We start from the raw sequence: 12,620 nt of genomic DNA on the forward strand, positions 1-12,620 counted from the left end.
TTGCTGACCTCCCAACCTCCTGTCTCTCCCCACTCCAGTCCATAGTTCGGGCCGCCGTCCGGGTCATCTTTCCACAAAAGCGTTCAGGACATGTCACCCCTCTCCTCAAAAATGTCCAGGTGCTGCCCAACCACCTCCGTACCAAACAAAAACTCCTCGTTATTGGCTCTAAAGCAGTCCATCACCTTTCCCCCTCCGACCTCACCTGGCTTCTATCCTTCTCCATCCCAGCCCACGTGCTCCGTTCCTCTGGCGCTAACCTTCTCACTGTGCTTCCATCTCGCCTGTCTCGCCGCTGACCCCGTGACCATGATGTCCTGCCTCCGGCCTGGGATGCCGTCCCGCCAAAATCCGACAAAGACTCTCCCCCACTTCAAAGCCTTACTGAAGGCCCATCTCCTCCAAAAGGCCTTCCCAGACTAAGACCCATTTTCCCTCATCTCCCCCTCCCTTCTGTGCCACCCTGACTTGCTCTCTTTGCTCTTCCCCCGGTCTCAGCCCCTCAGCACTGGCGCGTTTATCTGTAATTTTATTTAGACATTTATTTATCTCCTCGCTTCTAGACTGAGCTCACTGTAGGCAGGGAAGGCGACTGTTTTTGTTGCATTTTACTTTCCCAAGCGCTTAAGAGAGTGCTCTGGATACAGTAAGTGATCAATAAATATGATTGAACGATTAAATGAATGAGAGACGCAGTTTACAGGCTGCACATAGGGAGAGGAATGGTGCTTTGCCTTGGATTTCATCTGCCTGAAATGCTAACTGGCCATTAATCGAGCCATCAATCGTATTTATTGTGTGTGGAGCACTGTACGAAGCGCTTTGATGAGTACAATATAACAGGGTCGGTAGACACGCTCCCTGCCCACAATCAATCAATCAATCGTATTTATTGAGCGCTTACTGTGTGCACACCACTGTACTAAGCGCTTGGGAAGTACAAGTTGGCAACATATAGGGACAGTCCCTAGCCAACAGTGGGATCACAGTCTAGAAGGGGGAGACACAGAACAAAACCAAACATATTAACAAAATAAAATAAATAGAATAGATATGTACAAGTAAAATAAATAGAGTAATAAATATGTACAAACATATATACATATATACACACATATACATATACACAATGAGCTTACAGTCATTATACAATAAATTAGGGATAAGGAAATAACTTCTGTGGGGCTTAGGTGGTGAATAAAGAGAAGCAGCGTGGCTCAGTGGAAAGAGCCCGGGCTTTGGAGTCAGAGGTTACGGGTTCAAATCCCGCTCCGCCACTCGTCAGCTGTGTGACCTTGGTCAAGTCACTTAACTTCTCTGGGCCTCAGTTACCTCATCTGTAAAATGGGGATTAAAACTGTGAGCCCCCGTGGGACAACCTGATCACCTTGCAGCCTCCCCAGTGCTTAGAACAGGGCTTTGCACATAGTAAGCGCTTAATAACATCATTATTATTAATAAAGGGAGCAAGTCAGGGCGACGCAGAAGGGCGTGGGAAAAGAGGAAAGGAGGGCTTAGTCAGGGAAGGCCTCTTGGAGAAGATGGGCCTTCAATAAGGCTTTGAAGACGGGGAGAGTTTTGGACACAATCCCTGTCCCACATGGAGCGCACGGTCTTAAATCCCAATTTTACAGTTGAGGGCCCTGAGGCATGGAGAATTAAGTGACTTGCCCAAGGTCACACAGCAGACAGGTGGCGGAGTCGGCATTAGAACCCAGGTAAATCAATCAATCAATTGTATTTATTGAGTGCTTACTGTGTGCAGAGCACTGTACTAAGCACTTGGGAAGTACAAGTTGGCAACATATAGAGACAGTCCCTACCCAACAGTGGGCTCACAGTCTGAAAGGGGGAGACAGAGAACAAAACCAAACATACTAACAAAATAAAATAAATAGAATAGTTATGTACAAGTAAAATAAATAGAGTAATAAGTATGTACAAACATATATCCATATATACAGGTGCTGTGGGGAAGGGAAGGAGGTAAGATGGGGGGGATGGAGCAGGGGACGAGGGGGAGAGGAAGGAAGGGGCTCAGTCTGGGAAGGTCCTTCTGACACCCAGGCCTGGGATTTATCCGTTAGGCCTAATGTGTTCCCAGCACTATAAACAGTGCTTGGGAAAGTAAGCAGCGTGACTCAGTGGAAAGAGCCCGGGCTTGGAAGTCAGAGGTCATGGGTTCTAATCCCGCCTCTGCCACTTGCCAGCTGTGTGACTTTGGACAAGTCACTTAACTTCTCTGGGCCTCAATTACCTCACCTGTAAAATGGGGATTAAAACTGTGAGCCCCCCGTGGGCCAACCTGATCACCTTGCAACCTCCCCAGCACTTAGAACAGTGCTTTGCACATAGTAAGCGCTTAATAAATGACATTATTATTATTATTATCTGGGCCTCAGTTACCTCACCTGTAATGGGGATGAAAACTGTGGGGCAACCTGATTACCTTGTATCTACCCCGGTGCTTCGAACACTGCTTGGCACGTAGTAAGCGCTTAAACACCATTATTATTATTATATTATCATACTACAATATTGTACTCAACCATCAGCACAATCCCCCCTTTTAAACACAATCACAAAATGACTGCATTGATCACTCAACCAATCATTGATATTTTTTGAGTGCGTGCCGTATGCAGACGACTGCACTGACAGGTCCTTTTAAACTGTGAGCTCGTTGTGGGAAGGGAAAGTGCCAAGAAGCAGCGTGGTGAATTCATTCATTCAATCGTATTTATTGAGCACTTAGTGTGTGCAGAGCACTGTACTAAGCACTTGGGAAGTACAAGTTGGCAACATATAGAGACGGTCCCTACCCAACAGCGGGCTCACGGATAAAGCACACAGGCCTGGAAGACAGAAGGTCATGGGTTCTGATCCCAGCTCCGCCGCTTGTCTGCTGTGTGACCGTGGGCAGGTCGCTTCGCTTTTCGGTGCCTCAGTTCCCTCATCTGGAAAATGGGGATTGAGAATGTAAGCCCACGTGGGACAGGGACTGTGTCCAACTCGATTTGCTGGTGCCCACCCCAGCGCTTAGCACGGCACCTGAGACGAAGTGCTTGACAAATAACAATAATAATAATAGCGATGGTATTTGTTAAGCGCTTACTATGTGCCAGGCGCTGTACTAAGCGCTGGGGTGGATACCAGCAAATCGGGTTGGACACAGTCCTGGTCCCACGGGGGGCTCACAGTCTCAATCCCCATTTTCCAGATGAGGGAACGGAGGCCCAGAGAAGTGAAGTGACTTGCCGAGGGTCACGGGGCAGACAAGTGGCGGAGCCGGGATTAGAACTCATGACTTTCGGACTCCCAAGCCCGGGCTCTATCCACTATGCCATGCTGCTTCTCATAAGAAGGAGGAGGAGAGCTGATTGAGTGTTAAATAGGTTGCCTCCCTTACTGGGTTTTATGTTTTGAACGGTACAGGTGATCTATTCTTAACATTTCATCTTCCCCTTCTGGCCCCAAGCTTCTTTTGTCTTTCCTTCTTCTCTGAAAAGACACGTATTCAAAAAGCGTTTCAGCCCCATGACGGTTTTAAGTGGAATTTACCAATAAAAGGATCCCTTCAGATCTTCAAAAGATAATGCGTTGCTGCCTATAATTGTTCAAAAGAGCACGTGCATTATTCAGGTGCCCATTGTGGCTAAAAATAAGAACTAGGCAAGCAATGTAGTCAATGATCACGTTAAAAGAATAATAATTATTCCGAGCGACTCGACGGCACCTTTCCTCCAAGGCTGTGACAGCTTCTCAAAACGGATTAATGAGAACCTCGCAGTCCCCTGACTTTGCCCGCTGATGGGATGGAGTCGCCTCAGTGATAAAACCAAATAAAGTGTCCAACGAAGACTTAGTACCCTTTAACAACTCAAAAAAGGAAGTAGGGAACTGCTTATGCAATAGAAAGAAGGCTCACCGCCTCTGTGACCTCATCTGTAAAATGGGGATTCAGACTGTGAGCCCCAATTGGGACAGGGACTGTGTCTATCCCGATTTGCTGGTATCTATTCCCGCGCTTAATACAGTCCCTGGCACATAATAAGCACTTAACAAATACTACAATTATTAATTATTAAAGGTTTGGGAGTTACGGTGGTGTGGGTTGTCCCATCTTTCTTAAAATATTTGCTATATTTTAAAAAAAGGGAGAGAGATGTAACTCTCTGGGTTTGTAACTTTGGTCAGAGAAAGGAATTCGAGTTGAATCCTAGGAGTCAATCAATCGTATTTATTGAGCGCTTACTGTGTGCAGAGCACTGTACTAAGCGCTTGGGAAGTCCAAGTTGGCATATCTAGAGACGGGCCCTACCCGACAGCGGGCTCACAGTCTAGAAGGGGGAGACAGACAACAAAACATATTAACCAAATAATATCCGTCCAAACCAACCAATCAGTCGTATTTATTGAGCGCTTACTGTGTGCAGAGCACTGTACTAAGCGCTTGGGAAGTACAAGGTGGCAACATATAGAGACAGTCCCTACCCAACAGCTAGTCAACACGTTCCCTGCCCACAGTGTCCTTACAGTCCAGAGGGGGAGACTGGTCTAGAACAGTTCAGAAGGGGAGACCCTTCTGAGTCTCAGTTTCCCCAGCGATAAAGCAAGCATCATTGTTCCCTCCCATGTAGCCTGGCCTAGTGGATAGAGCCCGGGACTGGGAGTCAGAAGGTCATGGGTTCTAATCCCGGTTCTGCCACTTGTCTGCTGCGTGACTTCACTTCTCTGGGCCTCAATTACCTCACAAATAATAACAATAATGACGGTATTAAGCACTTACTATGTATCAGGCACTCTACGAAGCGCTGGGCTGGATACATGCAAACCAGGTTGGACACAGTCCCTGTCCCAGGTAGAGCTCACAGTCTCAATCCCCATTTGACAAACGAGGGAACTGAGGCACCAAGAAGTGCAGCGACCTGCCTAAGGCCCCACAGCAGACGAGCGGTGGAGCGGGGATTAGAACCCATGACCGTTTGAAAAATGGGGATCGAGAGTGTGGGTCTCACGTGGGGCAGGGGCTGCGTCCAACGCGATTTGCCTGAATCCACCCCAGCGCTCAGTACAGCACCGGGCACATAGTAAGCGCTTAAAAAGTGCCACCTTTTCTGCTCCTCTGGGAGGTTGGCAGGACACAGCGAACAAAGCCACGGAAGCCCGGAAGAGGACGCGTTCACGAAATCTTTGAAAGCTTGAAAGTTGAGCAAACGGATTTGTTCTGGGCTCAAGGTCTGTCTGTTTGGGTTATTAAAAACCAAAAAACAAGCCTCTTACCTAGCGAGGGGGAATACGACGTGTTCCCTTTTCCTCGATCTTCCGGTAAATCCAGGGGGCCTTCCTCCAGAGAGGGCAACTCCTCTCCCAACGGGTTCGAACTGGTCCCGGTTGTGTCCACGCCTTGGTTGGGGTCGGTTTCCACTGGGAGTTGGTGCCAAGAGTCCGTTTTCTAAAATGAGGAATTGGAAAGGGTCCGCGACATTAACCCAGTGACAAATAAAGGATGCCTTTGGACGGCCAAATAATGATAGTAATAATAATAGCATTTGTTACGCGCTTCCTATTGTGCGAGTCACCGTTCTGAGCGCTGGGGTAGATAAAGATAATCGAGTTGGACGCGGTCCCTGTCCCACATGGGGCTCGCAGTCTCAATCCCCATTTTGCAGATGGAAGAACTGAGGCCTAGCATTTAGTGCAGTGCCTGGCACAATAGTAAGTGCTTAACCCTCCCTTCCCCACAGCACCAGTATATATGTTTATACATATTCATTACTCTATTTATTTTACTTATACATATCTATTCTATTTATTTTATTTTGTTAATATGTTTTATTTTGTTCTCTGTCTCCCCCTTCTAGACTGCGAGCCCGCTGTCGGTTAGGGACCGTCTCTAGATGTTGCCAACTTGTACTTCCCAAGTGCTTAGTACAGTGCTCTGCACACAGTAAGCGCTCAATAAATATGATTGATTGATTGATTAACCAATGCCATAAAATAAGTGAAGTGACTTACCCAAGGTCACACGGCCAACAAGTGGCGGAACTGGGACTAGAACCCGTGACCTTCAGATTCGCAGGCCTGTGCTTTATCCCCCAGGACATGTTGCTTTTCCAATCAATCAATTGCTCCTTAGCCAGGCAACCGCATTTACTGAGCGCTGACTGCATGTAGAGCACTGTACTAAGCGCTTGAGAGAGTACGATACAACAGAGTTGGTAGACACGCTTCCTGCCCCGAGAGACCTTACAGTCTAGAAGCGGAGACAGGCATGAATATAAATAAATTTGGAATATATAATAACAATAACCATGGCATTTGTTAAGCGCTTACTATATGTGCCAGGCACTGAACTAAACGCTAGGGTGGATACAAGCAAATCGGGTTGGATGCAGTCCCTGTCCCCCGTGGGGCTCACAGTCTCACTCCCCATTTTATTCATTCATTTATTCAATAATATTTATTTATCAATCAATCGTATTTATTGAGCGCTTACTGTGTGCAGAGCACTGTACTAAGCGCTTGGTAAGTCCAAGTCGGCAACAGATAGAGACGGTCCCTACCCAACAGCTGGCTCACAGTTTCGAAGGGGGAGACAGACAACAAAACAAAACAGATTAACAAAGTAAAATAAATAGAATAAATATGTACAAATAAAATAGAGTAATAAATAAACACGATTGAACGAATGGATCTGTTTTTTGAAGAAATCAAACGTCCCCACAGCCCACAGGGCCAGGAAATTCATTCATTCAATCGTATTTATTGAGCGCTTACTGTGTGCAGAGCACTGTACTAAGCGCTTGGGAAGTCCAAGTTGGCAACATCTAGAGACGGTCCCTACCCAACAGCGGGCTCACAGTCTAGACGGGGGAGACAGACAACAAAACCAAACATATTAACAAAGTAAAATAAATAGAATAAACGTACAGATAAAATAAAAAAAGAGTAATAAATACATACAAACATATATACATATATACAGGTGCTGTCAGGAGGGGAGGAGGTAAGGCTGGGGGGATGGAGAGGGGGAGTAGGGGGAGAGGAAGGAGTGCTTTTTAGAACAGTGCTTTGCACATAGTAAGCGCTTAACAAATACCATCATTATTATAAATAAATAGAGTAATAGATAAATACGATTGAACGAATGGATCTGTCTTTTGATGAAATCAAACGTCCCCACAGTCCACAGGACCAGGAAATTCATTCATTCATTCATTCAATCGTATTTATTGAGCGCTTACTGTGTGCAGAGCACGAGGGAACTGAGGCCCAGGGAAGTGAAGAGACCTTCACTTAGAGAAGCAGCGTGGCTCAGTGGAAAGAGCCCGGGCTTTGGAGTCAGAGGTTGTGGGTTCGAATCCCAGCTCCGCCACATGCCGGCTGCGGGACCTTGGGCAAGTCACTTCACTTCTCTGAGCCTCAGTTACCTCATCTGCAAAATGGAGATTAAGATTGTGAGCCCCCCGTGGGACATCCTGATCACCTTGTATCCCCCCAGCGCTTAGAACAGTGCTTTGCATATAGTAAGCACTTAACAAAATGCCATTATTATTGTTATTTCCCAAGGACACACTGCAGATAAGTGGCAGAGCCTGGATTAGAACCCATAACCTTCTGACTCCAGTCCCGTGCTCTGCCCACGCTGTACATAAGTATGCAAGAGTTGTGGGGCTGATGGAGGGGTGAATAAAGGGAGAGAATCCAAGCAAATCCCAGTCTTTTTGATACTCTGGAGAGGACGTTTTAGTGGCTGCCCTGCTCCGTAATTTTTTTAACGGTATTTGTTTTAAGCACTTAGGTATTATGCACTGTTCTAAGCACTTAGGTACAAGGCAAGAAAGTGGAATGCACTCCCTTTCTCCCACAGGGCTCACGGTCCAAAGACGGAGTACAAGCAGCGTGGCTCAGTGGAAAGAGTGAGAGGCCATGGGTTCAAATCCCCGCTCCGCCAACTGTCAGTTGTTTGACTTTGGGCAGGTCACTTCTCTGTGCCTCGGTGACCTCATCTGTAAAATGGGGATTAAAACTGTGAGCCCCACCATGGGAGAACCTGATCACCCTGTAACCTCCCCAGAGCTTATTTATTCATTCATTCATTCAATCGTATTTATTGAGCGCTTACTGTGTGCAGAGCACTGTACTAAGCGCTTGGGAAGTACAATAATTATAATAATGGCATTTATTAAGTGCTTACTATGTGCAAAGCACTGTTCTAAGTGCTGGGGGGATACAAGGTGATCAGGTTGTCCCACGTGGGGCTCACAGTCTTAAGCCCACTGTTGGGTAGGGACCGTCTCTACATGTCACCAACTTGTACTTCCCAAGCGCTTAGTACAGTGCTCTGCACACAGTAAGTGCTCAATAAATACGATTGAATGAATCCCCATTTTACAGATGAGGTAACTGAGGCTCAGAGAAGTTAAGTGACTTGCCCAAGGTCCCAAGCGCTTAGTACAGTGCTCGGCACACAGTAAGCACTCAATAAATACGATTGATGGTGATATTTATTACTCTATTTATTTTACTTGTACATATCTATTCTATTTATTTTATTTTGTTAGTATATTTGGTTTTGTTCTCTGTCTCCCCCTTTTAGACTGTGAGCCCACTGTTAGGTAGGGACTGTCTCTATATGTTGCCAACTTGTACTTCCGAAGCGCTTAGTACAGTGCTCTGCACACAGTAAGCGCTCAATAAATACGATTGATGATGATGATGACCCAGCAGACATGTGGCGGAGTCAGGATTCAAACTCATGACCTCTGACTCCAGATCCCGTGCTCTTTCAACTGAGCCACGCTGCTTCTCTACAAGTTGGCAACATATAGAGACGGTCCCTACCCAACAGTGGGCTCACAGTCTAGAAGGGGGAGAAGGAGAACAAAACAAAAACATAATAACAAAATAAAATAAATAGAATAAATATGTACAAATAAAATAGAGTAATAAATACATATATACATATATATAGGTGCTGTGGGGAGGGGAAGGAGGTAAGGCCGGGGGGATGTGGGAGGAGAGGAAGGAGTGCTTTTCAGAACAGTGCTTTGCACATAGTAAGCACTTAACAAATACCATCATTATTATCCCCGTTTTACAGATGAGGCAACAGGGGCACTGAGAAGTGAAGTGACTTGCCCACGGTCACACAACAGGGAATTGGCAGAGTCAGGATTAGAACACACACTTTTTCCGTTCCACTGATTCAGCCAACCTTCCCATTCTTATGCCCTCCCTCCGCACACCCAAGCGCTTAGTACAGTGCTCTGCACACAGTAAGCGCTCAATAAATACGATTGATTGATTGATTGGTTTGGACGGATATTATTTGGTTAATATGTTTTGTTGTCTGTCTCCCCCTTATAGACTGAGCCCACTGTCGGGTAGGGACCGTCCCTAGATGTTGCCAACTTGGACTTCCCAAGCGCTTAGCACAGTGCTCTGCACACAGTAAGCGCTCAATAAATACGATTGATTGATTGATCCACCAAGCTAGCTCTCTTCCTCCCTTCAAAGCCCTACTGAGAGCTCACCTCCTCCAGGAGGCCTTCCCAAACTGAGTCCCCTTTTTCCTCTCCTCCTCCCCATCTCCCCCACCCGACCTCCTTCCCCACCCCACAGCACCTGTGTAGATGTATATATGTTTGTACATATTTATTACTCTATTTATTTTACTTGTAGATATTTATTCTATTTAATTTGGTCTATATGTTTTGTTTTGTTGTCTGTCTCCCCCTCCTAGACTGTGAGCCCGCTATTGGGTAGGGACCGTCTCTATATGTTGCAGACTTGTACTTCCCAAGCGCTTAGTACAGTGCTCTGCACACAGTAAGCGCTCAATAAATACGATTGAATGAATAAATGAATTCTTATCCAGTTCAGACAAGGATTTTTTTTTTGCCAGACCAGACGCTTGCATTAAGGGTAGGGCTTGTAAAATTTTTTCATGGCAACAATAGTAATCATTGTGGTACTGGGCCATCTCCTCTACCCGTTCTGTCTAAATTTCTCCGATGGGCTGTAAACACCCGCTGCCTCTGCTTCCTTTCCGCTCTCTCCCATCTTGACCCTCTAAAATCTGGGTTTTGGCCCTTCCAATTCACCGAGACCACTTTCTCCGAGGTCAATCAATCAATCAATCGTATTCATTGAGCGCTTACTGTGTGCAGAGCACTGTACTGAGCGCTTGGGAAGTACAAGTTGGCAACATATAGACAGTCCCTACCCAACAGTGGGCTCACAGTCTAAAATGGGGAGACAGAGAACAGAACCAAGCATACTAACAAAATAAAATAAATAGAATAGATATGTACAAGTAAAATAAATAGAGTAATAAATATGTACAAACATATATACATATATACAGGACCACCCCCCTTGCCAAATCCACTCAGACCTAATCCTCCTCGACCTCTCGGCTGTGTTTGAGATGGGAAGCGCTTAGTACAGTGCTCTGCACACAGTAAGCGCTCAATAAATACGACTGAATGAATGAATGAATGAATGAAAGCTGGGCTTCCTGGCTTCCAACGCCGACTCCGCCGCTTATCTGCTGTGCAACTTTGGGCAAGCCACTTCACTTCTCTGTACCTCAGTTACCTCATCTGTCAAAAGGGGATGAAGACTGTGAGCGCTGCATAAGCTGTGGTCTGTGCTCGACCTGATTAGCTTCTATCTCCCCCAGCGCTAAGTACAGTGCCTGGCACATAATAAGTGTCTAACAAATACCCCTACAAAAAAACCCCAAAAACAATCTTCCTGTTCATCTAGACAGCACTAGGCCACAGTATAGACACAACACAGTGAAGGGAAGCAGCGTGGCTCAGTGGAAAGAGCATGGGCTTTGGAGTCAGAGGTCATGGATTCAAATCCCAGCTCTGGCAATTGTCAGCTGTGTGACTTTGGGCAAATCACTTAACTTCTCTGTGCCTCAGTTCCCTATCTGTAAAATGGGGATTAAGACTGTGAGCCCCCCCGTGGGACAACCTTATCACTTTATAACTTCCCAAGCGCTTAGAACAGTGCTTTGCACATAGTAAGCACTTAATAAATGCCATTAAAAATAAAAAAAAAATCGTTCTGGCAGTGAAAGTGTTTGGTGTGGAAAAGTCTTGTGAACAACAACAATAATGATGATGTTATTTGTTAAGCGCTTACAGAGCCCGGGCCTGAGAGTCAGAAGGACCTGGATTCTAATCCCAGCTCCGCCACTCCTCTGCTGGGTGACCTTGGGCAAGTCATTTCACCGGGCCTCAGTTTCCTCATCTGGAAAATGGGGATTAGGAATCACCATCTGTCTCATTTGCGTGGCTCAGTGGAAAGAGCCTGGGCTTTGGAGTCAGAAGGCGTGGGTTCAAATCCTGGCTCGGCCACCTGTCAACTGTGTGACTTTGGGCAAGTCACTTCACTTCTCTGGGCGACCTCAGTTCCCTCATCTGTAAAATGGGGATGAAGACTATAAGCCCCACGTGGGACAACCTGATCACCTTGTATCTCTCCCAGTGCTTAGAACAGTGCTCAGCACATAGTAAGCTCTTAACAAATACCAATATTATTATTATTATTATTATTGTTATTTGTGGCAGGGACTAATTACCTTTTACCTACCCCAACACAGATTCTGGCATAGAGTAAGCGCTTAACAAATGCCATAAAAAAAAAAATTCATCCGCGCAAGCTCTAAAGTTGGGATTGGGCATTTTATATATTCCCCAAGGAGTTACTACAGTTCCCTGCACATAGTAGACGGTCTGTGAATTATTCTGAAATTGATGGTGATCATTTTTGCACAGACTTCTGTTTCCCTCTCGGTGAAATGCAGTTTTGTTTAATTTCAGCATGTAATATTTCAATTCATTAATTAAAGGCCTCACACAGGGACTTATAGAAGTAATTATGCCTATAGACTTTAATTATAAAAAGAACATTCATTTTTAATCCAAAGAATTGAAAGAAGTAATAAAGTGTTGTTTATGATGCGGCAGCAACTACAGCGCTGTGATAATTGGCCGGGCCGTTTTTAAAAACGTGAAAATAACATTTCAATAATTGAATGTAAAAAAGTTCTAACTAAACATTAAGTGGGGCTCATTTTTATGATTAGTCAAATGCTCAGTTGGCAAAAAATAATATTAACACTCCGATTATATGGCTGACCTTCAGAAGTCTTACCATGATATGTCCAGTTTGATTTCTGAAGCTGTGATTTTCCTACCCCCAAATTCCAAGAGAGAGGACTTCGATTCTAGCCAGTCTTGAATTCCTCCAATGACTTGCCATTTTGGCGCTGAGCAAAATGAGGAAAAATCCCAAAGTGTTTACGTACATGTTGTTGTATAGGGACCGTCTCTATATGTTGCTGACTTGTACTTCCCAAGCGCTTAGTACAGTGCTCTGCACACAGTAAGCTCTCAATAAATATTATTGAATGAATGAATATCCTTAAATTATATATTAATTGCTTCTTTAGTTAAACTGTTTCTTTAGTTCTATTAATATCTGTCTCCCACTCTAAACCGTAAGCTGGTTTGAGGCAGGGAAAGTGTCTGCTAATTCTGTTATATTGTTCTCTCAGTGCTCTGCACCGAATAAGTGCTCAAAAAATGCATTCATTC

At 45.3% G+C, this 12,620-nt stretch overlaps 1 protein-coding gene across 2 annotated transcripts in view; it reads right to left on the reverse strand.

Moving 5' to 3' along the window:
• The window catches only part of ALMS1 (ALMS1 centrosome and basal body associated protein), a 118,533-nt gene extending 106,283 nt beyond the window's left edge, over positions 1 to 12,250 (reverse strand). For both annotated transcript variants that reach the window (XM_038745236.1, XM_038745235.1), the window contains exons 1-2: positions 12,178 to 12,250; positions 5,284 to 5,455 (exon numbers count right to left, since the gene is read on the reverse strand). In XM_038745236.1, the coding sequence (XP_038601164.1) occupies positions 5,284 to 5,455; positions 12,178 to 12,180 (175 nt within the window). In that variant the 5' untranslated portion in view covers positions 12,181 to 12,250. The remainder of the gene's footprint in view (positions 1 to 5,283; positions 5,456 to 12,177) is intronic.
• Between the last annotated feature and the right edge of the window lie 370 nt (positions 12,251 to 12,620).

This window comes from Tachyglossus aculeatus, chromosome 4 (assembly GCF_015852505.1).
Source record: "Tachyglossus aculeatus isolate mTacAcu1 chromosome 4, mTacAcu1.pri, whole genome shotgun sequence".
Taxonomy (NCBI): Eukaryota; Metazoa; Chordata; class Mammalia; order Monotremata; family Tachyglossidae; genus Tachyglossus; species Tachyglossus aculeatus.